This window comes from Choloepus didactylus, chromosome 3, assembly GCF_015220235.1.
Source record: "Choloepus didactylus isolate mChoDid1 chromosome 3, mChoDid1.pri, whole genome shotgun sequence".
Taxonomy (NCBI): Eukaryota; Metazoa; Chordata; class Mammalia; order Pilosa; family Megalonychidae; genus Choloepus; species Choloepus didactylus.
In genome coordinates, this window is record NC_051309.1 from 120,616,213 (window position 1) to 120,638,002 (window position 21,790).

A 21,790-nucleotide genomic window follows, 5' to 3' on the forward strand; every position below is an offset into this window, starting at 1 on the left:
ACATAGAGTTGGAAAACATGAGAGAGAAGTCCAGTATGGAAAGTCTAGCACCAAACTAATAGAATTCCCTGAAAAAGATATCAGAGAAACTTAAGGGGCAGAGTATATCACATTAATAACAGAATAAAGAGCACAAGGGCTCTGATTAAAAGGCCCCACTGTGTTCACAGCTGAAAAAGGAGAAAACAAAAAATAGAAACATATCTAGACACATCCCAATGAAATTTCAGAAAGCAAGGGTACAGGAGTTAGCCTGGCATTAGAATTCTTCACAGCAACCCTGGATGCAAGAATAAAATAGAGCAATGCCTTCAAAATGTTGAAGAAAAAATATTCTCCACCTGGATTTCTATACCCAGTTAAACTAAACCAAGTGTGAAAGCAGGTGAAAACATTTTCAAACATGCAGCCTCAGAATCTGATTTCCACCCAACATTTCTCTTAGAACATTACTTAAGGCTGCACTCCAGATGGGGTCAAGGGATTGTAGGATTGTGGGAGAGTGAGGGTGAGGGAAAGAAGGAGAATATTAAAAAAAAAAAAAAAAAAAAAAGGAAGACATGGGACATGAGACCCAGGAAACAGTGCATCCAGCCCAAGAGAGCCATGAAAAGAGGAGCAGGCTGTTGGCTATTTGGTGGCCTCACGCTGCCACCAGTACTCATAGGAACAGAATGACTAGGGCTAAGGTAGGTGATCTCCAGGAAAAAGAGAAATTCTATACAGTAGATACTGTGGTTGGCAAGACGGAGAAACTTGAAGGTTTAATGAAGGCCCCCCATTTGGGTCCACAATAAAAAAGAAAATCAGAAAAGCCAAAAGAAAAGGCTGTAAAAATTATGGCCCAAAAATATGAAGCAGATCATGATTTTATGCCACTGATAGAATGTAAGAAAAAAGGAACATATTTGACCCTGATGTTATAGAAATTTTTATTTTGAATGGCTCAAATGTTGTTTACGTGTTCAGGAGAAATCAGATTATCAGATTAAGGAACTCTCACTCCAGTGCACTTCTTGGCCAACATTAGGTATATTGTATAATTTCATAAATAGCATTTATTGGCTTTTGACTTTTTAAATTAATCAATGGATTACATGTAAAATGTTGTTATGGTGACAGAATAGATTGTAACTATAAACAATCTTGACATTGCAATAGGAAAAAAAAAATAGCTGACAGAGAAAGGAGGAAGAGGGAAATAAAGTCACATCAGTGGTGTGCTGGAGCCAGCTCCCTTCCCACCTCCCTGCCAGCAACATCTTGTTAGTAGCTTGAAATTTGTCAGGATAGAAACATTACATGGAAATCGGCAAGCACTGTATTTTCCCCCGAGAGTCAGTTGTTCCACATTTACCAGCACTTCACTGGATATTCTCATTTCACAGTTAGGAGAGTAGAGATACCGAAATTTGTGAAAAAGAAATGGCTGTATGAATATATTATTTGAAGGTATACTTATAACCTATAGAAAATTTAGTAACTTTATTTTATTAAATGATTGTTAAGGAGAAATGGAAGAGAAAATAGACTAGGTGAGCTAACTCCTTTTCCTCTCTAATGGGGGAGTAATAATTGTCTAAGTTAAGAAGTAGAGGTATTTGGAGTTACAGAGTTAGCCATCAGAAGAGCAAAAAAGAAAAACACATGAAAGGGTATGCCTCTGAGGGTGAAACTGACCTTTTGGAAGGGTGAAGTAGGGCATTGTAGCTTTTCAACACCAGCTTTTCTAGTTTTGATTAATGTGATGGGTTTATTTACAAATTTTAAATTAAGTTCTCCTGACTATGTAAACAGTATTTACAAACTTAATCAAATTCTCTTGTGTATATCATAAACAAGAAACTTCTAAATTTAATCAAATTTTTTCTGAAACCACTAATTAAAATTTTATTAAATTCAATTTACCATTTCAAAATACAAATATCTAAATAAAGAAGTAGATTTATAAGTCTAAGTTTTAAAAAATCTTCCCATACATTTTTATGAATCCAAAAAATTTGAACTCATAAATGCGGTATATCAAATTTGGGGTTTTTTCAGCATGTTAAAAATCAAACATTTAAATTTCCGAGACCAGATTTTGCTAGGCATTTAAGCATGGCCACTGAATTAAGTTTTAATTGAAATTATAGTTATTTCAATTGAAATTACAAATCCAATAAGTCATTTTGTCTAACTTGTCAGATTTTTTTAAACATTTGAAATATTATAAAATCTTACAATGCATACACAACATAGCCAATGACTTCAAAACCTATTCCACTTGTATAAATACAACTCATACAGAAGTTTTAATATTGCATTCATTTCCTTACAACTAAATAGGTTATTTTTGTATACACTTCTGGGTTGTTAACTGCTCCTAACTGAAGGAAACAAAATCGGGATCTCAGGACCTCTAGCCTCTGAAGCAGGACCCCGAATCCGGGTGCACCACTCTGGAGACTTCAGCCCAGCCCCAGGCTACCCAGCTGTGCTCTTTCCTAGAATGAATCCTATCCAAGTAGGAGCAATATAGTGTATTGCCGGTGCCTGGACATTGCTCCAATTTCACCCATGCCCAATTTTTATTGTCCCTTCTTTCAACTTTTTTAACACTGGGTTTGGGTAGAGAGAATTCTGTACCTGGACCCAACCCACTTGGCCTCTAAGCTCTACTGCCTGATTTCACTGAAGATACCCTTCACCCTCCTTATCTCTTTTTGAAAGGTCTCAGTGACTTAATCTTATAGTTGCTAATGTATAAATCATCATGAGATCAATTATTCAGTAGCAATTAGAATAGCATGAAGAGAAAGAATTATAGGGTGATGTATTAGTTAGGGTTCTCTAGGGAAACAGAATCAATGAGAGGTGTCTTTGATTATCAAATTGTAAAAGTGACTCATGCAACTGTGGGTATGCACGAGTCCAAATTCTGTAGAGCCGTCAACAAACTGTCAACTCCAAGGAAGATGTCCAATGAACTCCTCAGGAAACGAACTGGCAACTTCAACGAACTCCTCAGGAAATGCTTCACTGGGCAGCCAAAGAAGAAGTGAAGGTCCTCTAACTGTCTCGCTTATAAGTCTTCAACTGATTAATTGGATCAAATCCAGCCAATTGCATTCTCTCATTGTGGAAGGCACGCCCTTTGGTGAGTCATCAGTCATAGCTGCAGTCAATTGACTGATGATTTAAAAAACCAGCCTGTTGGTTTATTAACCAGCCTCAAACGTCCTCACAGCAATTGTTAGGCCAGTGTTTGCTTGCCCAGACAGCTGGGTCACCTGGCCAAGTTGACACATGAACCTAACCATCACAGGTGAGAAGATATTTCAGAGGGGTACCTGAGCTAATTGGTGGGGCAGGAGGGAGCTTGGAGTAGGGAAGGTCACTGAAGGTTTTCCTAAGGAAGTGATATTTTAGCTGAGCAAATGGGGGAAGCGGGTGGGATGGGGGCAGTGGGCAGGATGGGGGCAGCGAGTGCACAGGAATATTCAAAACAGAAACTACATGTGTACAGGAAGACCCCAAAGCTAAGATGGGGCACTGTACATGTAATAATATGCAGTGCTTACTGAGAATGTATTGTGTGGCTGGCACTATTTTAAGCAATTTAGATGCCATAACAGATGAGGAAATTGAGGCAGAGCAGGGAAAATTGCTCAAGGTCACACAGCTAGTAAATGGCAGAGCCTTGATTTCAACACAGGCAGTCTGGCTCCAAGAAACTGAAAGAATGCCGGTGTGTATGGATAGCAGAGAGCACCTGGGAATGGTGGTAGATGAAGTTGGTGAAGAAGGCAGGGACCAGGTCATTTAGACCACATTGAAGATATTGGGTGGTAATATGCAATTTATAGGATTTTTAAAGTAGAGAATTGGCATGATCTTGTTTCCATTTTTCAAAGTTCCCCTCTGGCTGCACTATGGAGACTGAATCAGCCAGCCCAAGTGGAACCAAGGAGACCAGTGATGTCTATGTTGCGAGGATGCAAGTGAGAGATGAATTGGATAAGTGGCTATAGAGCAGAAGGGTGTGACAGAGGTTCCAAAGATTTGGTTGAGCTCAGATTTCAATTTAAGGAATAAATGAAGTACATGGAATTCAAGCAGATGAATTTGCAGAAAACAGTCACCTTTTAGAGTATTGGTCTCATCTTGTTCTACAGTGGTCATAGCCATGTTTCAAGAGACCAGAAAGATCTTTACAGACATGCTTTGTAATACTTACTCTATGAGATAGGTAACAGAACCTGTTTCTAGCTTCCAATTGAAGGGCTTGGAAACTAAGTCACACTGACAACAGACTCAAGTGTTTCAAAAAATCTGAATAGCCAAGTACTTTATTGTTTAAGTCATCAGAGAAGGAAGATCACTCAGAGCTATTAAATTGGCTCCTTCCAAGATGCGAATTAGCACCTGAGCTGGAGAAACATGGAGAAAGCCAGCTGTGCTCATTATCCTTTGAGGACCATGATGGGCCTTTCCTCCTAGAAACCTCAGACATTCAGCCCTCCCACAGTAAAGGAAACAGAGAAACTGGGTATCTTGCTGTAACGCAAATACTGAAAATTAATAGTTCACACACATGAAAGGAAAATTTGAGTAACTAGACCAATATGAGATCACTCAGGGGGTGTTTAAATATACTTCTGCATTATCTTTTCTTTGTTTTGGAAAGGAAAGAGTGTGATCGAGGAAACTCTTTGTTTTCACTTCTTCATGACACGTGAATAGAAACATAGATCTGACTTGTTTTCTGTAATAATTCAATCACAAAATCAATATAATAGTTCTATGGTTGTTCTTTAACAATTATAAACTGGTTCTTTTATAGCTTCTGAGTTATGTTCTAGCAAATTAGATTGGCCATAATTTGTACTGCTAGAGCCTTTGGATATTAAAATGAAAACATATTTCTCCCTTGTGAAACAAGTTTCCACTGGGAAAGTCTACAATAATTGATACTGCCTGTCATATATACCCACTGATTTGTTAAGCCAGAGACATAGTCAACACTATTTTTAAACTAAAAGAATTTGATTTTTTCAACTACATGTTTTTTATGAATTCTTCTCTCACACAAACAGAAATTTACTACCAAGTGAACTAAATACCAAGTGAACTAAATAAAATTGTAAGTTACAACAAACCTCTACATTTTACTAACCATGATTTAGAACATGGAACTTATCAACATTTATACTTTTCCCTAGTATTTGTCTTTAGTTCAAAAACTGTTCTCATTTTATTTAGATTGTTAGATTCATGGTTTTTAGTGATCATTTATCGTAAAGTCAGTATATTTGTCCCATTTTTGTAAAAAAAAAGTTATATATGTGTTGGAAAAGAAACATAAAAAGTATGTTCTCTGTTAAGAACAATTTGTCAAAAATCAGTAGTAGCTCCTGAATAAATATAGGAGAAAATGGCACATCAAAAGTGATCCTGCCTTATTTTTCACTTTATTAAAAAAAAAATTAGATCATAATATATGCTTTCATGGACTCAGAAAGGAATTAATCCTTTCTCCATCCCTGGTGTTCATCTGCTCTCTGTTCAGATACAATCCTATTTGACAGACAACACGATCAGTTTAATTGTACTATGAGCTGAATGACTTCCCGTAAATATTTTCTCACTGATTTAATATTCCAAAATTAGGGAATTCTTACAGACCAGAACCTTTTTATAATCCAAATGGCCCACACCTGTATACGTTATTGTTTTAATACTATTGTCACGACAATCTCTTATAAATGGTTTCAAGTCTCCCTCAGAGGGATTTCGCTATCACATGCCTTGGAGAATTCAATCAGCATAATCAATCAGCATAAACAGGCAGAAGAATGGGAATAAGTGTGTCCCCTTGGGGCAACCAAAGTCATTTTCCTCACATAGTTGCTAGATAGTAAATTATACCTTTAAAAAATAAAATCAGAAAAAAAAAATTAAAAAAATTAAATCCGATTCTCCTGAGTTTTAGATAACATGCAGGAAAGTGTCATTTCATTTGTGTAATTTGTATTTCTTGACATTTCATACTCTCAAATCTATTATTTGCTCAGGTTACATTAGATTCTGTAAGTGATTATAAAACTACAAAAATATATGGTCTTAGCTTTCTATCATTTTTGTCTTAAGATACTCTTGAAGACCGCAGTAAGTATTTTTGTATGTGATCCTAGTAGTATATTGTATCCCCACTTTTAGGCATGGCTGGTCCCAGAGACCAGGTTTTAGAGTGGATAGCACAGTGCGAAATCCTCACAGCACAGCGTTACATATGGCATCTAGTTGCTGTGTGCTCTGTTGTTTGTTTCCGTCAGGTTAACAAACATTAACTTAGCATTAGGGAGAGGTGGGGAGGAGTGAAATGTTAGTCTACTAGGGAGCACGAAATCAGCAGAGCAGTGAAAGAACAAAGAGTGAAATATGAAGGTAGATGTGACTTTTCAAAATGTTTCTCCGCCTGTCTTTTGAGAAACTGCAAGGGAACTCTCTTAATTTGACTCCCTTAGAAGCAGACCGTGAGATGATTATTTATGAGAAAGTGATTCCTTAAGAAGGATTTCTAGGAAAGGCCTGTAGGAGAATGGGGAAGTAGCACGGGCAGGGAAGGAAGCCCAGCAAATATGCAACATCATGGTTGTTACGCATGCAGGGTCACTTTGGCTCAGTCCTGCAGGGAAGTTCTGGAGACGATGCAGATCACGCTTCAGAGTGGTTCGGATTTGTGAGGGCCAGGAAGCTAAAGTCTGCTCCCACCCATCCGCTGGCTAAGGCTGCATCCAGAGGACACAAATTCCCTGGCACTTCGGGGTCTCCCTGTTCAGACAGCCTTAGGGCAGACCTCTGAGAGGCTGAGGGAAAGCACACCTGGAGCCAGGGTGCACAAAAATGACCAAGGGAACCAAGGGGATGAGGGTGGAGCACCTGCAGTGTCTGCTGCAGGGCCCAAGGAACGGTTTACATACTGATTCTATGAAACTGACAGCCAAAACCGTTCCACTACAAGAAAATCTCCAAGGGAGGAGTAAAAACTCAATCCTAGAAAAGCATTTTAATACCTATAGAACAAAGGATTTTCTTTTCATGTGGCTAGAAAAAATATATTCTCCCTGAATTGCATAAATTTTATTATATCTTGAAAAGGAGAAACGTCAACCCTTATTCTCTGTAAGGGGCTTGAATGATCACAGATAAAAAAAAAGGCGGCAGCTTTCAGATGAAACCCAACCAGTTGATGGTACATGGATTCATCTTCCCCCTAGGTCGCCTGTATTTTCTTACTGATGTGGGATGATATGAGAACAAAGATCAAAAACACATTAAAAACTCTTTTATGAGATTTCAAAACTAACAGGTTATGTATGTATCATGTCAAAATACAAAGCTAAAATCCTTTCTCCCTTCCCACAGTAAAATACCAAGTAGCTAAGGAGAACAACTTTGTAAAACCCCTGAACATGTTTACCTGGTGATTTTTTCTTTGCAGCACACTGGTTCATATGATTCTAAATAAAAGAAATTTAGAGAAGAGACAGAATCTTTGGGGATAAGGGAGGTGGTATAGTTTCAGCTTATTTCTAAAATACATTATTTCCTTTACAGGGTATTACAGATTGTTTACTGAATTCTAAAAATGTTTGGTATTCCTTGATGGAAGCTATAGCATATTAGAGTGCGTGGAAGTATGTGAATGCTTAATAATATACTGTAAAGTATTATATTTACACAGTTATGTTTATGTTTATAAAATGCCTCCAGCCATTTTAGTGAAATAACCTTCATCTAATTTTTTGTTGCAAAGTTCCACATTTCACAGATTTATAGAAATTGAGTGCATTACAGGGCTTAGCCTTGTCATTAAAGTATGTTGTATTATCTATATTATTGTGTACTATATACACTGGATGATCACTTATAAGGAAATTACGATTGTCTATGACTTTTTATTTATTTTTACTTTCTAAAATTATTTTAGTTTTCAGTAATGAAAGTTAATTTTTTCTTTTTTAAAAATTTTAGTTATACTTGGAATATTCCAGTTAGATGGACTGAAGATAACCTATCAAGTACTGTATTATACAATAGATCAGAAAACGGAGGTAAATATCATCAATTGATTTATTTCTTCTTTGAATTAATGTACTACACTAAAATAGCATAAGTGTAAAGAAGCAGCTATAAAACTGAAACTTATGTAAATGTCAGCTAAAATAGGCCTCTTATATAATTAATTGATGATTCCAAAGTTTTCTTACAGTAACAAGAACTTCTCTATTTTGAAATATTCTTTTTAATGATTTACCACAACTAACACAATAAATGCCCATACCCAACCACTGTAAGAATAAGATACAAATTTTCTTTTTTCCTTCTTTTATTCCTTCCTTCCTTCTTTTATTCCTTCATTTATTTTTTTCTTTATATAATAAACCATTGAATTTTTTAAAATGGTATATGACAGGCCCTTTTAACATGCTGCAATTAAATTAGCTCAATCATTTTTCCAAATCAGCATGACAAGAAAGATTCTTTAATAACTACAAATGATCTTTTATAAGTTGTCAACAATAGCTCAAGCACTTTACAAATATATATTTTAAATGATTCCTAAATGAATTACTTCCGGTGCTAAAATTCACCAGTGGCTGTTAACCAGTAATTTAAATTGACACAAAATATATTTCTGTATTCTGTCTCCATTGATTTGTCTTTTCTTCACTGGAAAAATAAATTTGAGTTATACAAAAACAAGGAGACCTTATCATATGTTCTCTCCTCCAAGTTTCTGAAAAAATAATAAATAAGGCATGTTTCAGCCTCAATCTTAGAAGAATCCTGCTTTTTATACTTTTAATGCTGTATTTTGTTTTGTGTTTTGAAAACTATTTCTTATCTAAGGCATACTAGTCTCTTCTTCACCCTATCCCATGAGGACTTGGTTTCAGAATAACATTTGGCATGCACTCTCACTTGTAGATTCTTAAGGGTAGAAGTAGATCACTTATCCTTTGTTTACATAAAGCAAAATATTCCAAAATATTCATTCAGTACGATTTCCCCTTGCAAGTAACTTTTTACCCTACTTCCAGTAGTTGTTTTTTTAAAAGAAAATAGTTTTATTGAGGTATAATTCACCCATTTAAAGTGTGCAATTCATTGGTTTTAGTATATTTACAGATATGTGTAGTCATCACAATCAATTTTAGAGCATTTTCATCACCTCAAAAGAAAAACACACACCCTTCAGCTATTAGCCTCCCATCCTCCCAACATCACCCCCCTCACCCCCTCCCCCACCCAAAGCTTAAGCAATGACTAATATACCTTCTGTCTCTATAGATTTGCCCTTGCTGGGCATTCTATATGAATGGAATCTTACAACATGTGGTGTTTTGTGACTGGCTTCTTTAACTTATGATATTTTCAAGGTTCATCCATGTGGTAGCATGTGTCAGTACTTCATCCTTTTTATTTCCAAATAATATTTCATTGCATGGATATACCACCTTTTGGTTAAGCATTCATCAGTGGATGGACATTCGGGCTGTTTCCACCTTTTGGTTGTTATGAATAATACTGCTATATGAACATTCATTTTCACCTTTGGGTTTTTTTCTTACTTTTATTATGAACTCTTTGTGATCTTTACTTTTACTCTAAACTCTACCAGCTTCTTTTGGGAGGTGGTACTGGAGATAAGACTCCCTTCTGGAATCCTTCTCAACAGAAGTTACTTTTACCACGGAACTTTCTGTTGGTCATTTATTTTAATGTTTATGATAACCTTGTGGTCAACAATTCTGAATTCTTCCAGAACTCCCAGGGCAATGCCTTTTATCTTAGTGTTTTATATACATTTATGTTGTGTTTGAGTACCAAGCTTTATCTTTTGCAGTCTGTCTTCTGGCCATTCAGAAGCACATTTGCCAGAGAACTGAGGAAAAAAAAAAAAAAAAAGATGCTTTAAGAAATGCATAATAGCACAGATAAAAGTATAATAATACTAGGATTCACAGGAGGGATGTCTCTCTTGGCAGCTATTCGATTTGCTGTTTACATATTTAAAAACATGAATAATTCATTTACCCTAACATAATTTATCCAACATCTTCATGGACTGAGGTTTCCATACGAGTGAATTTTCCAGAAAACTAAAGCTTGGTCAAGTGCTTTGTAAGAAAAAATTCAAGAGTTAACAAAAAACATTGTTTTAATATGTATTTTGACTTATTAGACAGAATATACAGAATAATGAATTTAATAATTGTTTTGAGCAAGTAATAACTGAGAACTAACTTATGTGCTAGGCACTGGAGTAGACGTGGAGATAAAGCTGAAGAAAAATGGCACAATTCTTATCTTTGTGGTGCTTATTATCTAGGGAGGATACAGAGGGGACAACAAGCGAATATAATACTGTCTCATGAGTACCTGGTGAGGTGATGCAGAGAGCCAAGGACACCCACAGAAGAAGCACCAGTCCAGATGTGGGGGTTCAGGGAAGGTTACTAAAGGAAAGGCCACCTAAACCAAGACCTAGGGGGCTCAGGGTAGAGCTTAGAACAGCGAAAGGGTTGAAAGGGTGTAGAGGGGAAGTATGTTCTGAAAAGAGAGAGCAAATATGAAAGAAAGAGCAGGGAGTATGACAGCTCCACTTCATCCCTCTGTCATCACATTTAACACATTTTTCTATAACTATTGACTTATTCGTGTCTCCTCTTCACACAGAATATTCCTTGAGGAAATGGAGCTTATCTTTTTTGTTGTTGTTCTCTATGTCCAGCAGGCACTACCAGCAGGCCCCTAATAACTCTTTATTGAATGAGTGAATGAATAAATAAAGAGACTATGGTGTCCACATAGCTTCAATTACAAACCTACCTATATCGGAAACTTCAGAATCATGACTGGTCACTTAGCCAGAAGCAAACTAGGCATCTCTTCCTACTTCAAAGTGCCTGCTCCATTTTTAGGCTATGCAATAAGTTCCTGTTTCCTGTTGGAGAGCATCTTCAGCTCTCAGTTCAGAGCGCAAATGACTAACATGTCCTGAGTGTACCGAACGGGCAACCAGCTCAGGTTACCAGCCCACCCCCCTCCTCCTGGTTTCTTTGATGATTCATCAGTTAACAATTTCCCAGGCAATAGTAGGGCTTTCCCCCAAGGCATTTTTTTTTACATTAGTGTTGTACATGATATTTAAATAATTTTAAAAAGTTAACATGTAATTTCTAACACAAGAAAAAAGACCTCTATCACAAAACCTTCTCTGGCGATTCCTCAATAATCTCTCCTCTCACCTTCTGTAATATATTTTGTTCTGTCAGTTTCATCAGTCCTTTTATTCCTTGTATTATTACTGTGTTTTTTTAATAGCATCATTGCTTTTGGAAGCTACATATGCTGTCTCTTTTCTTTTCAACTAAATGGTGCGTTCCTTGAAGTCACAACCTATGCATCATACTTTTTGTCATTTGCCCACCCTATTCTCAGCAAGGTGAGAGTTTAGTAAGTGCTTAATGAAGGGTTGTTTGCCCCAGACTGCTGTAGTTTTAGAGGTCATCTGTGTATATTTTAATTATGTGTCTGTCTTTGGTATCAGCTATTAGTTTGTCTTTTGCCCATGCATCTACATTTAGTAGTACAACAAGTTTTTGCTTTTAATTTGCTGCTTTCTAACATTTAGAAGGAATTGAATATTATCACACATTAAACCCATAGGGTCTTGGAAGGGGTCTAAGACATAGGAGTATAACTTGGTATAGTATAGTATAACATGGTAGTGACTGTTTCTATAACTTACTTCTGGATTTGAGAATGCATTCTGGATGATTCAGATAACCAAATTCTGACTATCATATAATAAGGCATCACTAAAATTTGGTAATGGTCACATTTAAATGTTTCATATCAAAATAATGATGTGCATTTTTGTTTGTTTGTATTTAATGACAAAGAGAGGGTCTTTCTTCATTCTTTCAAACTAAATCTCTTAGAATGTCCAAACTTTGGATCATTATGGATTCAGGGAGTTTTCCTCAATTATGCTGACTGAGGAGTGCAGTTTCATCAGCTCATCCCTTGTCAATCAAGTCTTGGAAGATTTATTCACATAAAAGAAACATACAAGGGATTACCTAAGAATGCTAAGTTGCTAATTTATACAAATAAAATATATCAGTCAAATGAACCAAAACGCTCATGTCAGCTAATTAGAGTATATAATCCCAGGAAGAAAATTTACTTAGTAAGGATAAAGGGAGAGTTAAGATAGTTCTATTATTTTAGAGATGTCATCAAATGTTGACAGCTTTATATATTGTATTAGCCAAGGAAGCCTGGTTGTTGCATTTAGAGGCTATCAGTAGTGGTTTGATGCAGTAAAAGTTTCTCATTCGTGCATTAGTTGAATGGGGGTGTTCCTGACCAGGCAGCTGTCCTAGGTGGTTTTCCTGCAAGTGATGACTTAGATGCCCTCTCTTCTTCCTTCTGGTTCCACCACGCCTGCATCTTGGAGACCCCTGCTGAATCTTTTGCATCTAGCCAATAGATAGAGGAAGGTGATGGAAGACCAAGCCTGGGAGGGTTTTATGGACCGGCCTAGAAGTGCATCTATTACTTCTGCCCACACTTCCTGGCCAGTTCTCAATAACAAGCCACCACCTGAATGCTAGGGAGGCTAATGAATACAGTCTAGCTGTTAACACAGGAGAAAAAAGAAGCCGTGAGGTGAACAACTAACAGGTCTCTTTCACATACCCTTTTCTCTTTAGGACCAGACTTGTCAAATGTCCTGGAACACACGTATTCACTCACTTAGTTAGACACCCACTTTTCCTGGGCTGACTGGAGACACACCAGCAGATCCTTTCTTCCCATTCCCTAAAATTATAGCTAATGATAAACCTTCCTCACGATAGGCAGGGTGCATTTTTCTAGATTCCTGATCATTATATACTACACATTAAAACTATACCTTCCCTTTTAGGAAGACTCTCTAGGCTACTTGCTAAAATGTAGGAAAGACCCTAGAATTACTGGTAATATAATCACTAATGCTACTTTGAATGGTTGATTTGTTGAAAATGTTTCCAAAAATGGATAATCAATTCATTTTACATTGGATTCACATAGACTTAATTTCAGAAATTGAAATTTTCTTTCTTGACCCTAAATTCTGATAAGATATCCAAACTGAAATTTTTAGTTCTCCTAGTATAATTTGTTTCAGTAGTCAAAAAGTATTCCTCTTGTGTCTTTCAGCTGTTTTATTACTAAGTGAAGTACAAAATTTTACTAAGAAATAAACTGTCATTTTCCACTGAAAAATAATTTGCTTAAAGGATCCATGAAGCGCAGAATTTATATCACCAGAGAAAAATGTTTTTTCCTCTGGAAATCTCAGGCAGTCATTAGCTATCTAGTTGTTTAAAGTTTGTTTTGATTGTATAAGATAGTAACATTAAAGAACTGTTATATGTGCTCTGTTTCTGAAATATACCTGGCTTGATATTAAATAGCCTCTGGATGAAATTTTAAAAGGTAATTATCAATCTGATCTGTCATCTAGATAAAATAGAAAAAAAGGAATCTCCTAGAAAGAGCCTCTATCCAGAAATAGTTCATTCAATACTTTTATGCATAGAATTAGTAATGATTTATACATTGTTATAGAGTATTATTTGGCCATTAAACTCATATTTTCATATATGTGTAATGTAATTGCAAAGTGTTTGCAATATAATTTCAAGTGAAAAAAGATTTCTAATCATAAAATGACTAGGATCTCAGTATATGTGCTATGTATCTGTATGTGTGTGTGTGTGTATGGAAAATGTACACACACATGCATACCCAAACACACATGCACATAGAAGATAAACAACATAATGTAAACTATTGTGGGTAATTTTTATATTCTTTATCCTTTTCTGTATTTTCCAAATGTTCCACAAAAAACGTATACAGCTTTTATTATCAGAAAAAAAAATAGTGAATGGGGGAAACAAAAAGAAACATATACATTTGCTTCTACGCCCCATGAGAGTGGGCATCAATATTTTAGTCCTACTTACTTCATTATATAAGTAAACAACCTAACAGCATTTTGCTGTTGACAACTGCTCTGAAAGTAGCATGAACTTGGCAAGTCATTAACTATTGACTTCCTGGATATCAACTTCTTCATCTATAAAGTGAGAAAAATCACAGTAACTCTAGAAGGGCTTAATTAGGTACATATAAAGCACACTAAAATACTACAGCATTTAGATGGATTGCCAGGAACTTCTCAATGTTATTTATATTTGCTTTGCTATTTATAGAAATGGTGACATTCCCTTTCATAATAATGGAGACAGCTACCATCTGTTGGACACATAACTATGGGGCCAACACTTTATGTATGTTAACTTATTTAATCTTCACAGTAGCCCTAAGACGGAGTTTTATCCATATTTTCCTTGTGGTGAACTGGGACACAGAGAGGTCAAGTGATTTGGCCAAAATCACACAGCTAGTATAAATCACAGAGCAAGGATTTTTACCCTCAGTCTGTCATACTCAAAATTTCAGGCTTTTCCTCCTATAACATATGACTCTATGCTTAGCAGGAGACACTCCTCCTGATACAAACATTCAAAGTGTACAGTTGCCAAAAGATTAGTTTCCTTTCAACAACTCATCCATGGGAGAATGACAAAGAAAGATAAATACTACACGAATGAGGTAAGGGTTTCTAATTTGTCAAGTACCTGCTCTGAAAGTTCCTAAAGAAACTTATTGTCTTGTTGAAAAGATACCCATGTATTATGAAAAAACTACTGTGTCCTGGACATCTTCCAGACCTTGCAAACACTTCCAAAATTTAAATCACCTTTTATCCTAAACATACTCATCCTCCTCTATTCTCTAACGACATCATCATTACTCATCCAAGCCCTCCTCCTCTCCTCTAACTGTGCACATCAAATCCTACAACATTTTCTATTGATTTTACTGGGATGTGTCTACTGAATGCATCACCTCCTTTATATTTTTATCATTTCCACATTGGTGTAAGCCCTCATCTTCTCTTGTCCTAGGCTATTACAGTATACTCTGAATTAGTCTCCCTGTCTCTAGAATCTCATTCCAATATATCTCCCATATATATATTAACTTTCTAGAAAACAGACTTGGGCATGTTATTTCCTTGCTTAAAAAATCTTCCCTATCAATGCAAGTCAAAACCACAGTGAGATACCTCTTCACTCCCATCAGGATGGCTATTATTTAAAACACAGACATTAACAAATGTTGGCAAGGATGTGGGAAAATTGGAACCCTCATGCATTGCCGGTGAGAATGTGAAATGGCACAACCACTGTTTAAAACAGTTTGGCAGTTCCTCAAAAATGTTAAACATAGAATGACCATAGAGCCCAGCAATTCCACTCCTGGGTATATATCCCAGAGAATTTAAAGCAGGGACTCAAACAGATACTTGCACACCAATGTTCATAGCAGCATTCTTTACAGTAGCCAAAAGCTGGGAACAACCCAAGTGTTTATATAATGAGAAATATATAAACAAAATGTGGTACTTCCATACAATAGAGTACTATTCAGCTATAAAAGGGAATGAAGTTCTGTTCATTACAACAGGATGGATGAGTCTTGAAAACATTATGCTGTGAAATAAGCCAGACTCAATAGGACAAATATTGTATGATTCCACTTATATGAAATATCTAGAATAAGCAAAATCACAGGACAGGAAGATTAGAGGCTACCAGGAGCTGGAGGTGAAAGGGTAGAGAGGGGAGGGGGAAGTGGGAAGTTATTACTTAAAGCGTAAAGAGTTTCTGTTTTGTACGATGAAAAAGTTTTAGTAATAGAAAATGGTGATGGTAGTACAATGTTGTAAAAATAATTAATGTCACTGAATTGTACTCTTAAAAATGGTTAAAATGGCAAATTTTGTCTTATATGTACATTGCCACAATAAAAATTTTTAAAAATCTTCCCTATTTCCCATCTCTTAGAAGATGGATTCCTTAATATGACATGGCTCTTCAAGCAGAAGCTCCAGCTTATATTTTTAGACTCATCCTCTATTTTCCAATATCACACCCTACATTTGCACTACATTATACTACTTAAAATTCTTCAAACATATGAAATATTCCCACACCATTATTTAAATTGCATATCGTCCATGCAAACAAAAGAGTAGGTGCACCAAAGAGTGTAGGAGTGATATAAATAACCTTAGCAAACATTGGTCATGTCAGAGCCTTGCTATTATTTTAAGTAAGATAATTAACTTCAGTATCTTTTACTTAAAATATCTGTCTCTTCAATGTTGGACTTCTAAAATCTATTTCCTAGAGCCCTATGCAAATATTAGATGTTACTTTAGAATGAAGGTTAATTTCACAAATCCATTCATGAAAAGGCATTGATGTAATCAATTGAAATAAGGAAGTAGAGAACTTTGCAAAGATAAATAAAACTGGAAGTTCAAGAATGAAATGGATTACAAAATCAAGCATGTTGTATTTGGATTTTAGTTCTATTGCAGATCTTCTTGACATTTTAAAAGCATTACTGAGTCTCAAATCATTTTTCTGCTTAACAACAGCCATTCATCAATTTAGATGTTGATTTTAATAAACTAAATATTTTTAATGTTTACATTTCTATCCCCTCCCCAAGCTACCCCAGTGAATATTCTTTGTGTAGTTAATCCATTATGATTAGGAATATAGGAACTACCCCCAGAAGGCACTCACTTCTCTGTCTTCAGGCATTGTTTTCTTTTACTGAAGGATTGAGAAGTACAGAATTGTTTCGCCCGTTTGGTAAGCTTCTGCCAGTAAGAAGTGTAAGTCAAATATTACAGGATACTTATTTACATTACATATTTATTTTTCAGCTCACTCACTCCAGTGAGGTTCTAAAGTTAGGCAACTAAATAAGAATTAGGCTTTGGGGGTTTGGATCCAAATCAAACTTGACTCCTTGAGCTAATATTTCTTTTCTCTTCTCTTGTTTTTACCCTCTGGGTCTAATTTCTCTGTGTTTATAGTATATGCAAACATGTTGCTCATTAGTGTTTATTTACCACCGCAGGAATCACTTTGAACTCTCCTAATCCTGGTGGAAATGCTTTTCTCAAAATAAACCCAGATCATATTGGGTTTTATCGTGTAAATTATGAAATACCAACTTGGAACTGGATAGCTACCGAGCTCACCTTTGACCACACAGTAAGAGACAGCAATGCTGTGAATTGCTTTTTAATTCTAAGAACATCTTAATGATATTAATTTTTCCAATGCATTTTGCTTTATTTAAGAATCATATTTCTTACCTCTTTTTCTTCTTCTTCCCAGAACTTTTCTCCTGCTGATCGTGCCAGTCTTATTGATGATGCTTTTGCCTTGGCAAGGTGGGTTTTGGAATGAGACAAGGTCATTTAAAATACCATGGGTTTTAATCATAATTTGTTTTAATGAATTATACCAAAGTTCGCCAAACAGAAAGTATTTAAATATTAATCAACTTTAATTGAAAACATCCAAAGCCACTATTTATAACATTGATTGCTTAACCTTAAAGCCACCTACTTTAAGTTTATGTGAGCATCATAGCCAAAAATACTGATATTAACCTCTAATTTACACACAAAAACCCACCTACCTTTGACTTTGAGTAGATTTTGTCTATATCAGGGTTCTCAAGCTAATTAGGAGTGACATTTACAAATGCTCACAAGTGCACCTTCATAATTTGATTCGAAGCCCACTGTAAGATAGTACGGTTAGAATTGCCAAATCTTGTTCAGGTCATTGGGGTATGATACTCTGGGATTGATCAGAATTAAGGTACCATTTAGGAAAACTTATTTTGTTCCTCATGGTCTGAAGGTAACCTGCTCTTAGGGGGAAAATGTCAACATAGATTGGGAAAAGGTAAGAGTAATAAACTATGGTACCTCTGAAATTTTTTCAGGTGGTTTAACACCACGAATGCAAGAAGTATTTATTGAGTACCCAGCACTTTTATAGTGGCTAGGGACACAGCCAATTTATTTCACTGGCTTTGAAGTAGCCTCTTCCTAAGTATGAACAACATACTAAGGATTAGATGTTGCTTCCTTAGGACACTTCTTTTTTTTTTTTTTTTTTTAAATCATCATTTTATTGAGATATATTCACATACCACGCAGTCATACAAAACAAATTGTACTTTCGATTGTTTACAGTACCATTACATAGTTGTACATTCATCACCTAAATCAATCCCTGACACCTTCATTAGCACACACACAAAAATAACAAGAATAATAATTAGAGTGAAAAAGAGCAATTGAAGTAAAAAAGAACACTGGGTACCTTTGTCTGTTTGTTTCCTTCCCCTACTTTTCTACACATCCATCCATAAACTAGACAAAGTGGTGTTTGGTCCTTATGGCTTTCCCAATCCCATTGTCACCCCTCATAAGCTACATTTTTATACAACTGTCTTCGAGATTCATGGGTTCTGGGTTGTAGTTTGATAGTTTCAGGTATCCACCACCAGCTACCCCAATTCTTTAGAACCTAAAAAGGGTTGTCTAAAGTGTGCATAAGAGTGCCCACCAGAGTGACCTCTCGGCTCCTTTTGGAATCTCTCTGCCACTGAAGCTTATTTCATTTCCTTTCACATCCCCCTTTTGGTCAAGAAGATGTTCTCCGTCCCACGGTGCCAGGTCTACATTCCTCCCTGGGAGTCATATTCCACGTTGCCAGGGAGATTCACTTCCCTGGGTGTCTGATCCCACGTAGGGGGGAGGGCAGTGATTTCACCTTTCAAGTTGGCTTAGCCAGAGAGAGAGGGCCACATCTGAGCAACAAAGAGGCATTCAGGAGGAGACTCTTAGGCACAAATACAGGGAGGCCTAGCCTCTCCTTTGCAGCAACCGTCTTCCCAAGGGTAAAACTTATGGTAGAGGGCTCAACCCATCAAACCACCAGTCCCCTATGTCTGTGGTCATGTTAGCAACCATGGAGGTGGGGTAGGCGAATACCCCTGCATCCTTAGGACACTTCTTATGGCCCCTATGTCTGGATTGGATGTCCCTCTTATGGGTCCCTGTACATCACCACAACGTTTTATTGTCATTACTTATTAAAATTTTCCCTTGCCCCCACTAGACTATACATTTCATGAGAGTAGGCACCCAGACCATCTTCCTATTCATCTTACCTCCAGCCTGTGGCTGTTTCTGGCCTGTAGTAGATGATCAATGAATTTGTGTTGAATAGTTGCCTGGAAGAATAGTATAATAGCACTTAACATCATTAAAGAACTATTTCACACAGGCTTCCTAAATAGTATAGCAGAAACCAGAAAACCTCAGCATTTTTCAAAGAGGGAGTTATAGAGTTAAAACAAGGGCTTTTGAACTAGATTAAAATCTTGATTCTTTATAACCTTTATTAAATTTCTTAACCTCTCTCTGCTTCAATATTCTTATAAATGAAATGGAGATGACCTCATTAGACTCTCATGAGGAATAAATGAGATAATGCATATAAACCTCCCAAAAGATTATCTGACTTTTAGAGAGTACTCAATGAACCATAGTACTTGATGTTTTAGTTTTCTTGGCTGCTCAAGCAAATACCATGCACTGGGTTGGCTTATTCAATAGGGATTTATTGACTCATAATTTTGAGGCAAGGAAAAGTCCAAATCAAGGTGTCATCAAGGTGATGCTTTTCTGCCAAAGACGGTATTCTGTGGCTGGCTCGGTCCTGGGTTCTTCTGTCACGTGGAAATGCATGTGGCGACCTCTCCTGACCTCTCACTTCTCTTCTGGTTTCTGCTGACCTTCAGTTTCTTGCTTCCTGTGGCTTTCTCTCTATCTGTCTGATTTCATTCCACCTATAAAGGACTCCAGTAACAGGATTAAGACCCATCCTGATTTAATTGGGTTACACCTTAATTGAAGGAACCTCATCAAAAAATTCTACTTACAATGGGTTCACACCTACAGGAATGGATTAAATTTAAGAACATGTTTTTCTGGAGTACATGTAGTGCCAAACCACCATCCTTGATAATGATGATGTGATTCAAGAATTAATGGAAGAATGTAGTTTATAATTATTGACTCACCCTAAATGCATCCACCGTTGATTAATACCAAGAAAGATCCATTTAGTAAAGCTGTTCTGAGTCTGTAACTTAGATCCATTTTGTAGTTACTAGACAATATGATTCTTTAGTGAATCTTCAAGTTTAATTTCCCAGATATGTAGTAGACAAATTCGTTTCATTCTGTCACAGCAATAAATATTTAGTATTTATTGAGTACCTACTATATACCAGGTACTATTCTAGGACCTGGGAAAGTAAGTGGTAAAAGAAGATGTTCAAAAACTATTTTAAAACATAATAGAACCATTTAGATATTTTTTCTGGAAAATGCCACTGTGAATGCACTGTTACCTTTTCCAAAGTTTGGTATCTCGGTTGTTAGAAACTACACAGAACTGCAATATCTCCATAGTTTAATTCTCATCTCAGTACATAATGCAGTCATTGCTTTTCGCTCTAAGATGAAGTGAACGCCTCTTGAACAACTCTTTCTGAGGAACTGTGATCAAGCAAATAATTCACACAATTGAAAGACTCTTGCATTTGCTCAGCTCCTTGGCCATAGCCCCATAAAATTGTGAAGAGTTGCAGCAAGGGAGAAAGTGAAAAAAAATTGGGAAAACAAAAAATATGTAGTATCACACAACAATAGATCTGCAAAACACCTGAGATACCACCTGATCTAAATTTCTTTCTGCAACATATGAGGAAAATAGGCGTCAGAAAAGGCAGACTCCACTAAAGTTGATGAAGTCCATGACCAGACCGATTTGAAACTTTAAGGGGGGAAAAAAGCAGAAACATGTAGACAAATAAGTAAATGTGTGGTCAGATTAGAATTTACATATTCCTACTCAGGTGTTCAAAAAGAAGTATAACCATTCTGTTTAATAAGCTGGAATAAAAGGGTGCATCTGCAAATAAATGCATTTTTTATTCCTTCTGTCTCTTCAAACCCAGTCTGAAGAGCTAGTTCTCTTATTAGCCCTGGATGGAATATCCAGCTGGGCACACTTCTTAGTTTCCCAGGGCTGCCGTAACAAAGTACTTCAAACTGGGTAGCATAAAATAACAGAAATCTATTGTCTCAGTTCTGGAGGCTAAAAGTTTGAAGTCAAGGGGTCAGAAGGGACATGCTTCCTTCAAAGGATAAAAATCCAGAAAACACCAATGAAGATCAAACTATGGACATACTGGACAAAGATGCTAAAAAATTGGTCTTCAACATGGTCAAGGAGATGAAGGAAAACAGAGAAAGAACTAAAGGAAATCAGGAAAACAATGAATGAACAATAGAGAATCATAATAAAGAGAAAGACATTTTGAAAAGGAACCAAACAGAACTACTGGAGTTGAAAACCACAATAACTGAAATGAAAAATTCCTAGGATTTCAACAGCATATTGGAGTTGGCAAAAGAAAAAAATCAGTGAACTCAAAGACAAAACAACTGAAGTGAGTCAAGCTCAGAAGCATAAAGGGAAAAGAATTATAAAAAATGAAACTAGCTTGAGAGATCTCTGGGATACCATCAAGAATACTGATGTATGCATTATGGGAGTCCCAGAAGGAAATGAAAGAGAGAAAAGGGCAGAAGGAATAGTCAAAGAAATAATGATAGAAAACTTCCCAAAATTAGCAAAAGATATGAAAATGTACA

General features: G+C 36.3%; 1 protein-coding gene across 1 annotated transcript in view; it reads left to right on the forward strand.

Moving 5' to 3' along the window:
• The window catches only part of LOC119529774 (glutamyl aminopeptidase), a 92,223-nt gene that overhangs the window by 43,531 nt on the left and 26,902 nt on the right, over positions 1-21,790 (forward strand). Inside the window, exons 11-13 of the mRNA XM_037830468.1 lie at positions 8,020-8,099; positions 17,116-17,252; positions 17,379-17,434. Of these exons, the coding sequence (XP_037686396.1) occupies positions 8,020-8,099; positions 17,116-17,252; positions 17,379-17,434 (273 nt within the window). The remainder of the gene's footprint in view (positions 1-8,019; positions 8,100-17,115; positions 17,253-17,378; positions 17,435-21,790) is intronic.